At 39.3% G+C, this 17247-nt stretch overlaps 2 protein-coding genes, 1 long non-coding RNA gene and 1 pseudogene across 3 annotated transcripts in view; 2 read left to right on the top strand and 2 right to left on the bottom strand.

Annotated features, from left to right (window-relative positions):
- Positions 1-17247, top strand: part of LOC146483171 (uncharacterized) — a 221800-nt gene that overhangs the window by 56973 nt on the left and 147580 nt on the right. The window lies entirely within an intron of this gene.
- Positions 1027-1998, bottom strand: LOC146483187 (RYamide receptor-like). Its single transcript, XM_085106192.1, has 2 exons — positions 1455-1998; positions 1027-1421 (listed from the first exon to the last, which is right to left on the bottom strand). Exons 1-2 carry the CDS (start codon positions 1996-1998, stop codon positions 1027-1029), a joined length of 939 nt encoding a protein of 312 aa, XP_084962318.1.
- The window catches only part of LOC146483180 (uncharacterized), a 37454-nt pseudogene continuing 22678 nt past the window's right edge, over positions 2472-17247 (top strand).
- LOC146483186 (QRFP-like peptide receptor) lies at positions 10952-13064 on the bottom strand. Its single transcript, XM_085106435.1, has one exon. It carries the CDS (start codon positions 12887-12889, stop codon positions 12119-12121), a length of 771 nt encoding a protein of 256 aa, XP_084962561.1. The 5' UTR covers positions 12890-13064; the 3' UTR covers positions 10952-12118.

The raw sequence follows: 17247 nt of genomic DNA, 5'->3' as shown, positions 1-17247 counted from the left end.
CGTATCTGACATCCCCCGCAGATTTTGCAGGGACGGAAGACATCATCATCAACTTGGCAAAGGAGAAAAAGAGTCTGGTGACATCGAACGCACTCCCTAATCTTTGATTATTACTAGTTTAATACTATTTGTCAATGTTTCTTTTCGCAGCCTTCCCTTTTTCTTTTAACAAAAAGGCCAACCCATCGACCCACTATCACAAGAGAGAGAGTTCGATGGGAGCCGGACGAAAAATGTTATGGAGATGGCCTTACTAGAACAAACAAGCAGTTTGAAATCTGTTCAACAATTTTCTTATGTGTTTATTTACAAAGAACAGTTAAAACTACACTGTTCAGCAAAGGGTTCACAATTGTTGCTAAATATCGTTTATTAGAAGGGCACAACACCCTTACATACCAGCATATTTACAATTCGATAAATTTCTTTCAGAATTCTTTCCGTTTCGAGATGATCATTGTTTCACTGTCTACAAGTTAGTTGTCGGAGCAAAAGCAGAAATTCGTTTATAAATCCCACTTGGCTTAATTTTCTTATCCTTTGTGCGAAGTTTAGCAGCAATTTGTTTCAATGATTGGTAAGGAAAAACAAAATTACCCATAAGTGCATTGTTCCAGCTTGGAGTTCTGTGAACCGCTTGGCTCAGTTTCAGTGGAAGTTTTCAAAAACTACTCGTGAAGGAACAAAGAACTGTTGTTGAACAGTTCCGCAAAGTTTCTAATTAAACGAAAATCAGCTGAACAACTTCCATTAGACATCATCTGAAAACAAACATATTTACAATTCTTTCCCCGAGAGCGAGATATAAGTTTAACTTTTAATCAGAGTAATTTTGTAGGAAAGCAGTCCTTTATTCAAAAACTTCATCTTACTTAATTGTTGTTCTTTTTGTTTATGTGAAGTTTAGCAGCTTTCCCTAAACTTTTTTTTTAAATCGTCGCTAAATAAAGTAAACCCGCTAAAGGTTCCTTTTTACAAATAGGAGTTCCACGAGCCCCTTGCTCAGTCACGGCGGATTTTAAATATTTACTCGTTCTGCACTGCGCCGCTAAAACATCTGAGGAGTCTCTTTAGTGCAACGCGGTAATTAGAACTGAAGCTGAAACAGATGCAAGGACTGAGGGCACAATTTGAGACAGCCATAAACCAGGTAATATACCAAACGATGTTGAAGCCACAAGGCAAATTATCCCTTGTCAGCCGTAGTGAAGCTGTGATAGTGAAGGGTACCCAGCATAGTACAAACCCTAACACGATAGCAATGGCCATCTTTAACACATTTCTGTTCCTTTTTGCTCGTTGTTGCTCAGCGATGGCCGATTGCTCGCCTGGAAACTTCTGTGACTTGAGCTTGATAACGATGATAGAGTAAAGCGTGGCCAACATGACGATAGGGATGTAAAAAAACACCACACTTAATGCTATGAAGTAGTTTGCAAAGGAAGAGGATTCACCAAAGGCTTCATTCCACTGCCAGTCACAAACCAGTCGTTCTCGATACACAGCAAGTTTCAAGGCGACTAAATATGGCGAGTGGACTGCCATCGCGATGATCCACGTTCCAAGAATGAAGAAGGGGCACAGCTTTGAACTGATGAGTGGGGAACGGTGGGGAAATACCACAGCTCTAAATCGATCCACTGCTATCAGAACTAGGCTTTGGATAGACACACCAGTGGAGACATCTGGTAAGAACCTAAGTAGTTTACACAGGGCCTGGCCAAGAGGACCACTGATCAACCAGGAGTCTGCGTGCAGTTCTGTTAGCCTCCACGGTAAATGAAATATTGGATACAGCAGGTCGGACATGACCATGTTCACGATGAAGAAGTCGATCGGTTTTCTCAAGGTTTGCGTTTTGTAAACAATTATTCCTATAAAGGAATTCCCAAGCAGTGAAACGACGAATATCATGCAGTAGGCAAAGGTTTTTCCAAGCTTAGCTGCTGTAGGATTGAACAGACTGGAGCAGCTCGACCCATTCACCGTTGTGTTCATGTTTGCTGACCTTCTAACGGTTCTGTTGCTTTTCTAACAATGTCATCGGCTGCTTTGTCAGGAGCATGTATTACTCAGTTATGCTTAAACAACAGAATTTCAAACAACTGCCTTGTTATGGCCCGCCATTCGTAAAAAAATTCCGATTGAAAAATTCCGATTTTCGAAATGGTTTCGAAAGTCGAAATGGTTTCGAACACGATCTTCTTAATGGTTTCGAACTCGTAATGGTCTCGAAAACGAACTTCAGTGTATGATACCGAATTTCGGAATGGTTTCGAAATCTCGAAATATTTACGAAACTGGAAATTGTGATAGGGCGAGTGGAGACTGGAAACTAGAAAATTGCCCGAGGCGTTAGTGCTGACGTTAGTGCTATCTTGTAGTACTATAAGTGAGTGAGGTTTGTGTTTTAAAGGTATCTACAATTCTTCTCCTTTTTTCGGCTTATCCTTGAAATACTTCATTTCAGCATGAAGTTCCAGTTGTTTCTTGTTGTTTTGTTCGTGTTTACGTTTTCAATATCGAGGTAAAACTCTTGTAAAACTTTTGCTACAATTAGTTACTTAGTTATACGTTTCAGAAATGTCCAGAAATGATAAAAAAAAAAACACTTGCAAGAATTTATACATGCAATTGTAGAGTTCATGTATCTGAACTTCCGTTTTCGCATATTATCTTTGACAGCGGCTTATGAGACGATGACTTAGCTCTCTCACAAGAGTGACAACTCTTCTGAGAGAGGTAGTAAATGAGATAGAGAATATAAGGCAAGACCGTCAACGCTGTGAATTTTACGCAAACAGAGTGTTATGTGCAATGAAGCATTTGGCTTGCATTATAATTTATATGCAGAAAAGGAGTTTATATTCTGGAAATCAGATGCAGCAGTTACAGGAATTACGGGACAACTTAAAGGCCATCTACACTTCTTTGTTCCAACTGCCAGTGATGGACAGATACGCCTAAAGGCCTCCAACTGCTCAACCCAGAGGACCAGGAAGGCCAAGATATTTATTATCTTCAGAACAATAAGCATGCCTACGGAGTGAATTTAATAGCTGGACCCAGATTGCTTGTGACCTAGAGGCGTCAAAGCAAACAATATATAACAGGAGAAGACAACTGGGCTTCTCTCTTGAATTTGAGAGCTTTTCGCATATATAAAATAGTGAACTGGACGTTATTGTGGAGGAGGAGCTTAGAGCATTTCCCCGCACAGGGGAGACTAATGTTATTGCTCTGCTTGCGTCAACGAGGGTTGTGCATACAGAGGTGGCATGTACGGGAGGCAATAATGCGAGTAGACCCTATTAACAGGGCTAATCACTGGGGTCAGAGGATTCAAAGGCGGCCTTATAGCGTTCCACATCCCAATTTTTTGTAGCACATCGACACCAACATACGTCATTGGAGGATGTGTATCCATGGTTGTGTTGATGGATTTTCTAGGGCGATTATCTACCTTCGGGTGAATAATAACAAAAGGGCTGTAACTGTTCTCTCATGTTTTCAGCTAGCCACGGTTGAGTGGGGGCATCCGTCCCGTGTGAGAGCAGACAATGGAGGGGAGAATGTTGCTGTTGGCGATTACATGGTATGGTTTAGGGGGGAGAACCGAGGAAGTTTCATTACTGGACCAAGTGATAGGAACATAAGAATTGAAAGACTCTGGCGCGATGTAGTTGAAAGCGATGTCTGCATTTTTTCTTCGGACTGGAGCAGCTCGATCCATTCACCGTTTTTAGTCTGGCAAAGAAATAAACTAAAGACGAAATCGAAATTAGGTTTGCAGCTTGTGTCCTAAATTGACTTGATTGCGTTCAATCGTATTGTTATGCAAATTTACAAAGTGATAACGTTTGCTGTATGAATAGAAGCCACGAACAGGAACTTAGAACTTTTTAAAGTTCTAAGTGGCGTTGTCAGTAACTTTCAAGAATCCGGCGACAGAAGCGAAAATTCGAATTTCTTTTTATTTGCCCTTAAAGACCCTTTTGGTGAACTATTTTCAGAAATAATATTCAAAAGTTCCAACGAATTTTTATTTTGGCAAAAATTGGGAAAGTTCGAAATCGGTCAAAACGTGCCCGATAGCCCGATTGAAATTATGCAAATTAGTACGTTTTCAAAACTATTCTTCAAGACAAGGCAACGTTTTCTCGAGTTGATACTTTCACAATCGTTTTTACATCCCTTGTGCTTGCTTCCAAACTATATTTTATCTCGACTTGAACATTCTTTAATTTGAAGTTGCCCACGTAAAGAATACCATGTTTGCTATTCCTTAAACAGAGTGATTTTTGCCATATTTCAGATGACCATATCATCGGGGGTATACGAATATACTGGTAATGAAATAACTTTTTTGAACGGGAAATTGTTCTTATTTATCATGTTAAAATATTTAGTTTGGCCCGTGAAAAGTGAGCGCACTGGGTCGAGATGTGTGGAATGCACTTTGACACAATTCGCCATTTCAGTACTTCATGTTCCTCCTGTTACTTTGCACGTGTCAATACAGTTCACGGAAGTTTTTAGATAAAACATACATAGGCGGGCGGGCAATTTTTTGCCAGGGGGGGGGGGGGGGGCGGTGAACCATTTGCCCAAAAAATCTTCGTAAGTTGCCCAATTTTTAAGAAACAGTCGAAAAGAAACGAGGGTCATACGATGCACTAACATTACGCCTACATATGAAGAGAAAATATTCTGACATATGAATCTATCCGTATGAGCTCATAAAACACGTTAAAAGAAATAGTTCTCTCTGCCATTTAGACGGCCGAAGATATCGATGATACGATCCATGTCATTGTTGACTACAGAGTTGCCCTTGCAATGTTAATAAGTGCGATCAGTACTGACACGTTGTTGCCCCATGGTGCTGCCGAGGTAAGTTTTCAATCTGCGCAACGCACTGAATGATCGTTCTGCAGAACACAATGTAATAGGTAACACTGCAAGGACATGTATACCACATTAGAAAACCCTGGAAACATATCAAATGGATCATTCTCGTGCATTGTCTCCAGCTGATTTCTGAAACAATTACGTAGTCTAATACGCGCAGACGACGAAAACTCGCGTAATTTTCTGCTCGGCTTCCAGAATCTCGCCGTCGATTTTGTAAAATTTAGCAACGTGGGAGAAGCTCTCTTTATCAGGTGTTTCACTATGACAGCCGGATATTTCCCAAAGCACAGAGTATTTCCTGGTCATTTCCGCTCAACCTGAGCTCAAGCTCGGACAACATTTTGTCGATGGACGCATAGTAAGTGTTAAGACGGTGGTGCGATTCCGGTGCAGGTGCGTTTGTCTTTCTGCGTGTTCACCTACAAGGGCTTGAAGGCGGCGCGATGGCGTTTGTCTGGGTGCCCTGGCGGATGAAAGATCACGAGAAGATCGCAGCTTCTTCGCAACTGCTTAAGTTGCGTACTAACTGCGAGGATCTTTCTTCTATTTGAACTTTCATCAGCAGTTCAAAATATATGCTTCATATATTACATTCATTTATTCATCCTTCACGGGTTTTACGAACTCACAATATGACCAGCTCCCAGTTGGCTTCATAGCTCAGTTGGTAGAGCACTGCATCGCAGAGGGTCCCCTATACTTTTTCCGTGACGCGTGAATGGCCATTTTTGCTTTGCGTGAAGCGTGAATGAGGATTTATTTTTTCCGTGATTCGTGAATCTATATTTTTCCGTCCTCGGGAAACTGGTTTTCCATTTCTTCGTGATCCATGAAATATGCATTAAGTTACGCGTGATTTGTGAACCAACTGACGACTTTTGCGGGAATAAATTTTCACTTTTTTGAGATTTTAGCGTCCTTGAAGCTCGTAAGCTACACCAAACTACTAGATCCCCTAGATGTAAAACCTGCCCATTCGACGCGCTCGCGGATGGAGGACTGAGAACTAACAACAGCGACAGTGAACCAAGGACGCAATATCTCCATCAATAAGAAGTATGGCGTATAACTGTTTTTATCTGTAGTGGTTCTGGATGAAATGCTACATGTATCTCGAGATTGAGGTAGAAGTCGAAATGAGTGGAAGTAACTAAACTAGCCGAACTACAGTAGCGGATAGTCATCCTACGCTCTATTACAAAGTTTTTTCAATTACCCAAGCCACAAAAGATCTAGACATCGACGAGAATAGAGTCCGAAATTACCAAAAGATGGCCATGTGCAACTATATCTACTGTAGCACAGTTTAGTAATGTCAGGTAAAATGTTTAAATACATTTTTGTAATGGTCGTATTTGCATGTTTTGCGAAACGTGAATAGTATTTGTATTTTTTTGTGAAACATGATTTAGCTGTAGCATTTTTACGTGAAACGTCATTGCTTGCTTTTTTCTGTGAACGTGAAGGTGTTTTTTGCATTTTTCGTGATGCGTGAAAAGGCCAATTCCTTATGCGTGAAACTGTTTGCAGAAGAGGTATAGGGGACCCTCATCGCAGAGGTCATGGGTTTAATTACCATTCAAGCTTGAATTTTTTCAGGTTTTCTTTTCGCAACTGCTTAAGTTGCGTACTAACTGCGAAGATCTTTCTTCTCATCAAGTGCTAGCCAACAACTGTCTCGTATGAATGTAACTACAATTGGCGCCAAAATTGTTGACACATTCACATTTTTAACACCTTATTTCGTCACTGTGATCCCTTTTTGACCCCCCTTCCCTCCTCGCATGTCCTTTCAGCCCCCCTCCCACCAAACAATGTTTAGTTGTACGGCAATTGCCGTGATCTCGTGGTACAAACAAGCAACAGTTGGATGGGGGAGCGGTGTCTTTTTGACAGTTTAACGCGCGAAAAAAAGAGTGGTGTTATTTGGTGGACTGAAACTACTATAGGAACACAATGTGTCAACTAATTATGTCGCCGATTGCAGTCTTTAACTGGCTTCACCACGCCGACTTCAGGTTAAAACAGAAAATATCTCTCTTCGAAAAAAAAAACACAGAGACTTCTTTTAAAACTGGCTTTGTCCAAATTTCTCTTTCTGCCCAAAAAATCTGAGTTGCCCAAACTTTGGGGGGGCTGCAGCCTGACTGAAAACTAGATATAATCTTGAACGATAGTTTTGAACAAAATGAAAGTTATTCGCGTTGTTCAAAACTTTAAATCTCTAATATGCGGAATTTGAGACAATTTTCAGCCTTGCCTCGGGGATGTGATATCGCCAGATATAATGTGAGTAACGATTACAGACAAGTAAGAGCATTTCTTGATATTTAGTTTTCAGTCGTGTTACCCGGTTGTGATTGAATGAGTCAAGTAGTCAGTAACAATGTTGCACTATTCTTCAGTATTTTCAACAAACACACAGAAAAACAAAGCTTGTTGGCAAGTGTATTTATACAGATGGGCATAGAGAAGATTTTTTGTTTCTACTTTCCAGGTACTTTCTGGTCATAAATGTATACAGAGGTTAAACAACGGACGCGTTTCATCTATGTGGCAAGTCGAGAAACGGCTGATGTTTACATTTACGTTGGTGCGCGATTTTTTCAGATTTTTCTTGCGGTCGACTTCATTCGTAATATTTTGGGCAAATTCTGTTTTAGGCCACGTAAAAAGGGAGCATTTACACTTTGTAGCTTAAAAATATCGGTAGTTTGGAAGTGTAGCATGATATGAGAAACAGGGTATTAATTTCACTGATTTCAAGTTATTCCCTGGGAACGGCTCTTTCATCTCGCTTGAACGGCTCAATATAAACTCGAAAATTTCAGCTGAAAAGAATCATTTGATAACTTAATGCTAATATAGGGAGCACTCAAGTTTAAAGCCAGTTATTTACGTGTATAAAAGCATGATATGAAACCAGAGACCTTGGCTTTTATCTAAAAACTTCCGTGGACTGTATTGACACGTGCAAAGTAACAGGACCGAACATGAAGTACTGAAATGGCGAATTGTGTCAATTGAAAGTGCATTACCCAGATCTCGACCTAGCGCGCTCACTTTTCACGGGCCAAACTAAATATTTAAACATGATAAATAAGAACAATTTCCCGTTCAAAAAAGTTATTTCATTACCAGTATATTCGTATACCCCCGATGATATGGTCTTCTCAAACTCATTAATAATTCATCAAAAGAAAACAAAGAAAATCACTACCGTGACCGTGGTTTGGATATGTGATCCTAATTACCATAAAATTTTGCCAACTTTAGCCTTAATTTCTCCAAGAATTATTGATCATTTGAGAAGCCATATCAAACAATCGAAAGTGTGTTTCATCAGACATCCAAACACCTCGAAGTCGTTTAAAAAAACTCGGCTGCGCCTCGTTTTTTGGATGTCTGATGAAACACGCTTTCTTATGTTTGATATATTACATCTGAAATATGGCAAAAATCACTCTATTTAAGGAATAGCAAACATGGTATTCTTTACGTGGGCAACTTCAAATTAAAGAATGTTCAAGTCGAGATAAAAGATAGTTTGAAATCAAGCACAAGGGATGTAAAAACGATCGTTTATTTTAAGTATCAACTCGAGAAAACGTTGCCTTGTCTTTGAACGATAGTTTTGAAAACTTACTAATTTGCATAATTTCAATCGCGATATCGGGCACGTTTAGGCCGATTCAGAACTTTCCCAATTTTTGCCAAAATAAAAATTCGCTGAAACTTTTGAGTATTATTTTTGAAAATAGTTCACCAAGTGTCTCTTGGGGCAAATAAAAAGAAATTCGCATTTTCGCTTCTGTCGCCGGATTCTCGAAAGTTACTGACAATGAACTGGCTATTTTTGATCCCAAAAAGTTTGTTGATCCTTGACTCTAGCTTCGTCTATAGTGTGGCAAATTAAATAGAAGCACAATTGTTGGCTCATAATTCAAATCGTGACTCCTTTTAGGTCTCTGTGTAAACGCTTGATAAAGGAAACAGCCAATATCTAATTTTATCTAAATTAAAATATGATGAGGCCACGGCATTTGCCTCTTTTATTTTTTCGATTTTTTTTTTGCAAGCTCCACTGCAGCAAGAGACAAACTGCAACAACCATGGCCTCCTGGGAAGAACCGACTTTGTGATCGGTGAGAATTAACGCCAAGTGGACGGAATTAAAATGTGTTACTGAGTAAGGACAGACACATGAGCCTACCAGATGTTAGAGAGAACCGACATTATTTAAATACAAAGTGGCATTTTGACTTTTAAAACATCCACTTAACTATTCCGACACGACATTCAAATTCATAATTATGATACTAGAACCTCAGCTCATTTTCGACCTCACACCTGCCGAACTAATATCAAGCAATTTACTATACTCATTAGAGGGCCAAAAATATGGAATGCTTTGCCATTATCAATTACGTCTTCCCCTAGTCTATCCACCTTCAAAAGAAAGCTTCTTGATTTCCTCAGTTAATTGTATGAAACGTCCGACTCTTTTATGTCTTTATAGTCTTACCACCGTATGTTAAAAAATCTAAATACAATGTCTTACACTAACATATCTAATCTAACATATCTCCGAGGAGACCTCTCAGTATAAGCCCGGGGGTTTCTTGACGTCTCCTTGCCACTCCTTACTTCTTCTTTTACTATTATTATTCATATATAACTATCGAGTCTATCAGTGAAAGGGGCGCTGTCTTGAATTTAAACCTATTAATGGGATAAATGGCCGCCGAAACCTTTAAGTGAAAATTATAAACTCATATAAATGTAAATTCATCAACTTTACGCACGTAAATAAAGGACACTTTTCCCAACCGAAATTATCTCTTAGTTTATATGGTACGTAAACTCAGATATATTCACGTTTGTAGACGATGAAAATGGAAAAATAACCCATAAAGTAAATCCGCCTGAAAGGAGGTCGCCATTTGTGGAATTTGTTTTAGATGCAGTTGAACATTTCAGACTTAATTTTCATAGAGCAGTAGTTGTTTTAGAGAACGTGAGTTAACGGTGGGACACTACAATGGCGCATTTTAGTTTAAATTAAAGGCGGTAACCGTGGGCTGATTTTTCTGATCTGTATCAAGTAATCGGACAAAGGAGCTAAGTGTTCAATAAAATTAGAACAACAGGGAGAAAAGGAACAAGGAACCAACGTTGTATTAATTTTTTGCTCTAAAACGAGCTTAGTTAAAAAGTTAAGGTGGCTCTGAAAATCCTTCCTTCCTACAATTACTTTTGTTATAACGTTTCAGAACGTTGAATTTGTACACGCTAATCATAGTTTCACAATATAAAATGGGGGTCAGTGAGCTGGCTTTTGAATTATATCCACTTACAGCTAAAATAAGTGTCGCTATGGTCACCTGTTATGTAGAGAAAACGAAGCTTACTTGCTCACAAGTTACCAAGTTCACCAGGCTGTTAAAGAGTAGCAGTATTTATCCGTCAGTGTATAAGGGCTGGAAACCGGTACCAACCAACTCTATTCTGCGGATAATTCACTATCCGGTGGATCATGAAAATGAACTCCAATATATTTTACTCTCTGGATAGCGACTTATCCAGAGGATAACGTTATCCGCACTTTTACAACTGGGTCCTGAAGAATAGTCTTCAACAGAACCTGACAGTTTTGACATCTACGGAAAAATGGCGCTCAGGTGTAACTCCCCCTTAACGACAAAACCCAAGAAATGGACGAGATACTAGAAAATATGTGTTTTGTTTAGGATAGAAATAAGTGAATTTAAAGCCTTCAATTCTTAATGAAAAACCTTCGAATTTTCGCCATGTTTGTCCGAGAATGATGCAACATTTTGCTTGAAAGAGATTATTAAAAGCAAAACTTTCAGCATCTTGGCAAGTAAGGTAACTAATTTCTTTCACGTCAATCGTTTTCTTTCGAAAATCTAATGATTGTACCGAAAAATAAAATAGAGCCATGCCCCGTACAGACCCACTGTAATTTAGAATTTCATATATTATTCATTAATGCTGTCTGGTTGTGTTTGGTTTCTCGTAACCGTTGTATTAATTTTAATTTGGTGAGAGCGAAAGAAGAAAAAACGTTCGTAAGCTATTAAATTCTGTTTTGGTCAGGGATAGTAAAACAGTAACAATGGACAGCGAGCTCGAACAGAACCTAAGAAAAGGACGACAAACCTGGTAAAACGTTAAAACCTGATAAAAGGATGCCTAGTGAATCGTGAGCTTGTTCGATTCGGCAAATGCATTAAGAAAACGAATCAATGGAAAGCCAAGTCAGTCTCGGCTAAAAATAATAACTTCTAGAAAAACAAAACAAAACAAAACAAAACTATAGCTCAAGACTTTGGTGACTACAAGGTTCTGAATTACGCGATAACACAACCCGGTTTGTTTACACCTGTTATTTCTGTCAATGGCATTAGAATATCTTAGGTGGTATTTAACTTGTTATTTTTTCCAGTCTAGCTTAACTTTGGACGGAAGAAAAGTATGCAGCTAAATACAGAGCTACCTGATAACAATTATTGATTTTTGTTTTATACGATACAGCTGACGATAATATAACTAGTGTTTTCAAAATAAAAGCGAAGCTACTACACAGGTAAATTTTGATCAAGGAACGGGTTGAAATCCACTCAACACCTTTCTGATATGTTTATTTACAGCCAGAGTTTCAAAGAACTGTTGTTAAAGTGTACCAGAAAGTTTCTAAACGATTATTAGATAAATAACTTACATTAGACGGCATCTCAACAGTACATCATGATATTTACAATTCCTTTCCTTGCGAGCGAGATAATAATTTAGTCCTTTAATCAGAGTAGTTTTGTAGCTGAAAAGCAGTCCTTTATTCAAAAACTTCATCTCACTTAATTGCTCTTTTTGACTATGTGAATTTCAGCAGCTTTCCCTAAATTTTGTCTCGTTGCTAAATAAAGTAAACCAAAACAAGTTCCTTTTTACGACTTAGAGTTTCGCGAACCGCTTGCTTAATTATGGCGGAAATTTTGAAAAATTACTCGTTCTCCATTCCGCCGCTAAAACACCTGAGGAGTCTCTTTAGTGCATTTCGGTAGTTGAAACTGAAAACGAAACAGATGCAAGGATTGATGGCACAATTTGAGACAGCCATAAACCAGAAAATATCCCTGTATGCAAAGAAGTCACAAGGCAAACTGTACCTTGTTAGCAGTAGTCAAGTGGTAATACTGAAGGGTAACCAGCATAGTACAAACCCTAACACGATAGCAATGGCCATCTTTATCACGTTTCTGTTCCTTTTCGCACGTTGTTGCTCGGCGTTGGCCGACCGTTCGCCTTGAATCTTCTGTGACTTGAGCTTGATAACGATGATGGAGTAAAGTATGGTCAACATGGCGATTGGGATGTAAAAAAGTACCACACTTAATACTATGACGTAGTTTGCAAGAGAAGAGGATTCTCCAAAGGCTTCATTCCACCGCCAGACACAAACCAGTTGTCCTGGGCGGTACTCAACAAGTTTCAAAGCGACTAAATATGGCGAGTGGACTGCCATCGCGATGATCCACGTTCCAAGAATGAAGAAGGGGCACAGCTTTGAACTGATGAGTGGGGAGCGGAGGGGAAATAGCACAGCTCCAAATCGATCAACGGCAATAAGAACCAGGCTTTGAATAGACACCCCACTCGAGACATCTGATAAGAAGGAAAGTAGTTTACACAGCCAGGAGTCTGCGTGCAGATCTGTTAGCCTCCGCGGTAAATGAAATATTGGATACGGCAGGTCGGACATGGCCATGTTCATGATAAGGAAGTTGATCGGTTTTCTCAAGGTTTGCGTTATGTAAACAACTATTGCTATAAAGGAATTCCCAAGCAGCGAAATGACAAATGTCAGGCAGAAAGCGAAGGTTTTTCCAATTTTTGCTGCTGTAGGATTGAACGGACTGGAGCAAGTCAACGATCCATTCACCGTTGTGTTCATGTTTCCTGACTTTCTAATGGTTCTGTTGCTTCTCTCACAAAGTCATCGGCTGATTTGTCAAGAGCATGCATTACTCAATTATGGTTAAACAACAGAATTTCAAACAACTGCCTTGCATCATGAAAAATACATAAGCTCTTGGTGTTTTAACAAACATTAAAAGCTATAATAAAGAAGACGGTTGGACAGAAGTGAATTGATACTGCAGACGTTTCGGCGTCTTGACGTAATTGGCTACTTGTTAACAATGTTATCCGTCAATCAAACTTGGGGATAACGAATCACAAACCAGAAGGCTACTTCCTCTTCAACTGAAACGTACTGCGGCAGTCCAGTCCATTTGTATTTGCAAATTGTGAGTGTTTCTAAAACATCTTTTTCTGCCGGTTCATTATGGGCGTTTACTTGTCATGGAAAAAGAATTTTACTTTGAAAGCTTTTTTCGCCGGACGTTATTTCTGACTGAAAATTTAGTCTGGCAAAGAAATGAAGTTTAAAATTCCATAGACATGTTTCACAAATTGAAGTCGTGTTAAACCAATAAATGATATTAGAACAAGTGAGACAAAAATAGATAAAGGAGCAACAAACACTATACTTAGTTGGAACAATTAGCTCTGGCGGTTGTCGGTAAACTGAACAATATCATTTGATGATGGTTACTTAATTTCTTAAGCTTGGTTCACACTTGTGACATAAGCATAAGAATGTTCACACTTGTGACATAAGCATAAGAAAGGCGACATACGCAGGCGCATTGGGCTTCAGATTTTGATCGCGGGAGAATGGGGCGAGTTGTAGTTGCAAAATGGCGGACGACGGGTACGAAGAACTGGAAGAAGAAGAAGAAGAAGAACTCCTTTTAGCCTTACTGCTTCGAAGGCGTGGATACCGAAGAAGGATAGGACAGGAGGGGAGGAAAAGGTCCTGCTGTCGGAAAAAGCAAGGATAAATGCGAACAGCTTCGGCTAATTTTTCCGAAAAATCTGTGGAAGACGCCATCTTGGAACTGCAGATCAGCCGGCAGAGATTGGGCACTATTTTCAATTATATTTCCGCTGATATCAAACACTGCTGCTTCGTTATGCTTATGCTTATGCTTATGTCGCACCGGTTCACACTTGTGATAACGTGACATAGGCATAAGCATAAGCGTAAGAAAAAGAAAAAGTTTCCTTTTTCTTATGCTTATGCTTATGCTTATGCTTATGTCACACCGGTTCACACTACACATTCTTATGCTTATGCTTATGGTTCCTCGCGAAGCGAGGGCCGAAGGCCCGAGCGTAGCGAGGTTAATAAATTTCTCGGGCCGAAGGCCGCCCTCGGGAGCTAAGCCGTGAAAATTAGAGCCGAACATATATTTATTCCTCGCGAAGCGAGGGCCGAAGGCCCGAGCGTAGCGAGGTTAATAAATTTGTCGGGCCGAGCCGGCCCGAGTGGAGCTAAGCCGCGCGAATTCGAGCGAAAAATATATTTATATATATGTTTGTATATTTAGTTGAAGGTGTCCGCAATGACGTCAGACTGTCTGGCGTCGTCTGAAAAAAATTTGCATACATCGGAAAAAATATGCGTGCATGATCAAATTTCAACTGCAATGTTCATCAATATTCACTGATGCAGAACTATCTCTCCAGAATCTTTTCCCTTTCTTCCAGAAATCTTTTTTTGTGAAAGATTGCATTGAAGAAATTACACGTTTTGTGGCCGCGGTAAAATAATTTTCCGTGGGAAATAAATTCATCGAACACGACAGCGCTTCACGCCCGTTGTGCATTTCATCGCGTCAGAAATAGATTTTTAACCGCAAACTAGCCTGTGGAACTACGAAAAGACCATGCTCATCAAAATAGTTGCTATGTTCAGAAACCTTTTAATCTCCTCATTTGATGCTACAACACGAAAGAGGGTTTTCCACCCAGCCCCAGCTTCGCGAGGTTTTGCGAGTCACGTATTTCTAGTATATATGTATGTATGTTTATATATTTCCGTGAAGGTGTCCGCAATATTGCCTAGCAACGGTGAAAAACAAAGTATGAATGACGTCAGATTGTCTGGCGTCGTCTGGAGCAAAATTTGCATACATCGGGAAAATTTGCGTGCCGGATAAAATTTCATCAATATTCCCTGGATACAGAACAATCTCTCCAGAATCTTTTCCCTTTCTTCCAGAAATCTTTTTTGTGAAAGATTGCATTGAAGAAATTACACGTTTTGTGGCCGTGGTAAAATAATTTTCCGTGGGAAATAAATTCATCGAACACGACAGCGTTGCACGCCCATTGTACATTTCATCGCGTCAGAAATAGATTTTTAACCGCAAACCGCAAACTAGCCTGTGGAACTACGAAAACACCATGCTCATCAAAATAGTTACTATGTTCAGAAACCTTTTAATCTCCTCATTCGATGCTACAATACGAGTAAAGAGGGCTTTCCACCCAGCCCCAGCTTCGCGAGGTCTTGCGAGTCACGTATTTCTAGTTATGCTTATGCTTATGTCACAAGTGTGAACCAAGCTTTACCATTAGATCGCCTCGATAAATTTGAACGACCGCTGAAGGACAAATTACGGGGACGAGAGAAAATTTCTGTGAAAAGGGGTTAAGTGTTAATAGGTTCGTTATTATTTTCTGGCAAAGATGGCCAAAATTCAAAAGCTTTTTTTTAGGAATTCAAGGAAATAAATCGTTTTACGAGTCAGAACTGTTTAGAAATGTTTTGCAAACTTTAAGAGGTAAAGATTTCACTGAAGCATCAGTTTTGCGGGTGAGACCGGAAGTGATTCTTAGTTTACACTGCCATAGTACAGGCAACGAATGGCGTAAACATTGTATCTCCGTGTTTCCTTTCGATTTTTGTCTTTTTGTTTGAACTCTGTCCAACATCCCGAATGACAACACCCTTTATTTTTGCATAAAATCGAATAAACTTTTCTCTTCAAAACGATGTTCGGGAAAATCAAACTGAAGCAGTGTAAAACTTTGGAAAAATCATATTAGATTTCCGCTATGATGCAAAATTAATGTGATACCGAGTTTTGCACCTGTGTGTGAAGAGGAAGAAATTAAAGAGAGACAATGTGAAGCAACGTTTCTGTATATCTTTAGTAACTGAACAACATGAGGAAGAAACAAGGCGTGACCGTCTGATTTAAGGCCCGAATGGGAAAGATTAGACTTCGCCGGAGTTATACACTAAAACGAAATAAGATCATGTCGTCGTAAATTCAGGTACCCAGAACTCGAGTTTGTTTAGAATTTCAACTTCCCGGTTCGATCGACACTTAGTGACGATAAGTTTTCCCGCAGAAAGCAAAGACAGAAACGCTGACAAAAGGAGAAAAGGAAAATTATACAAATGTTAAAATAAAGAGATCTTAGAGGTAAAATGACTGCGAATAGAGGACCTACAAACTTTGAAAGGATAACATAATTTGCTATCCGTCTCACGTTAAACAATATTCCTGTAAATTGCCTTTACAAGTGACGCCGTTCAGAATGCTATTTGTGGTTTTCCGTTGACGTTTTTGGGGGTGGAAATTGATCTGGAAAAGGATTAAAGGCTTTGCCATGTGTATATTCTTTGTTTGCTAAAAGTATCTTTCTTGAAACAACTAATAGTTACTTTGTTCTATCGTCAGACGATGAGCTCATTTCGCGGCCACATTAGATTTACCTTAACTCTACACACAGTTTTTCTGTTACTGTTTTATTTTTTTGTTAATCCGTTATTTAAAATAGCGTTAGTTTCTAGTTATTTTTTCTCTCAGTTTTATAATTTTCTTGAACACTTGGCTCCTTTGCCCACTTGCTCGAAACAGATAAAAATAATTAATCAACGGTTACCGCCGTTTATTAAAAGAATTGTTCCCTTCTCTATAAAAAATACTGCTCCATGAAAATCAACTCCAAGAAAACGCAAATATCCAATTGCAACTTAATATTCAATAAATAACCTCTTTTAACTGGCGGTGGATTCACTTTCTTAGGCAATTTTTTTCTTGCTACAGTCGTAAATATATCTTAGTTTATGTACCAAATGACCTTAGAAACAATTTCGCTTTTTGCAATAAAAGGGAGCATTCAACGAGAACATTTAAGCAATATATTTAAAATGTTGTCTCCTGTGTTTCCGGTTGGTTCGGTGGCCTTCAAGAGGCATAGTTTCGTAAGCTAATATAGTATGTTCTGTTCAATGTTTTAGCTGGAAATGTAAGTTTTAGAAACTGGAATCTCATATCCCGAATGTATGAAATGTTTTCGTTGCATTTTAATCGAGACATTCGCCCCTCCCAAATTCAAAGGCTCTAGTGTGCCAGTGTTACGACATTTTGAGACGCGATTTTGCCGAAG

The sequence above is a fragment of the Pavona decussata genome, unplaced genomic scaffold, assembly GCF_977016875.1.
Source record: "Pavona decussata unplaced genomic scaffold, jaPavDecu1.1 SCAFFOLD_40, whole genome shotgun sequence".
Taxonomy (NCBI): domain Eukaryota; kingdom Metazoa; phylum Cnidaria; class Anthozoa; order Scleractinia; family Agariciidae; genus Pavona; species Pavona decussata.
The sequence above is the reverse complement of the archived record's forward strand: the minus strand, read 5'-3'. Positions and strand labels throughout refer to the sequence as shown.

Excerpts from the sequence above, each read along its gene's own strand:
- LOC146483186 (XM_085106435.1), bottom strand. The coding sequence starts at position 12,889 with ATGAACACAACGGTGAATGGATCGTTGACTTGCTCCAGTCCGTTCAAT.
- LOC146483187 (XM_085106192.1), bottom strand. The coding sequence starts at position 1,998 with ATGAACACAACGGTGAATGGGTCGAGCTGCTCCAGTCTGTTCAATCCT. Across the intron at positions 1,422-1,454 it reads GCAGTGGAATGAAGCCTTTG|CATTAAGTGTGGTGTTTTTT; the intron begins GTGAATCCTCTT and ends ACTACTTCATAG.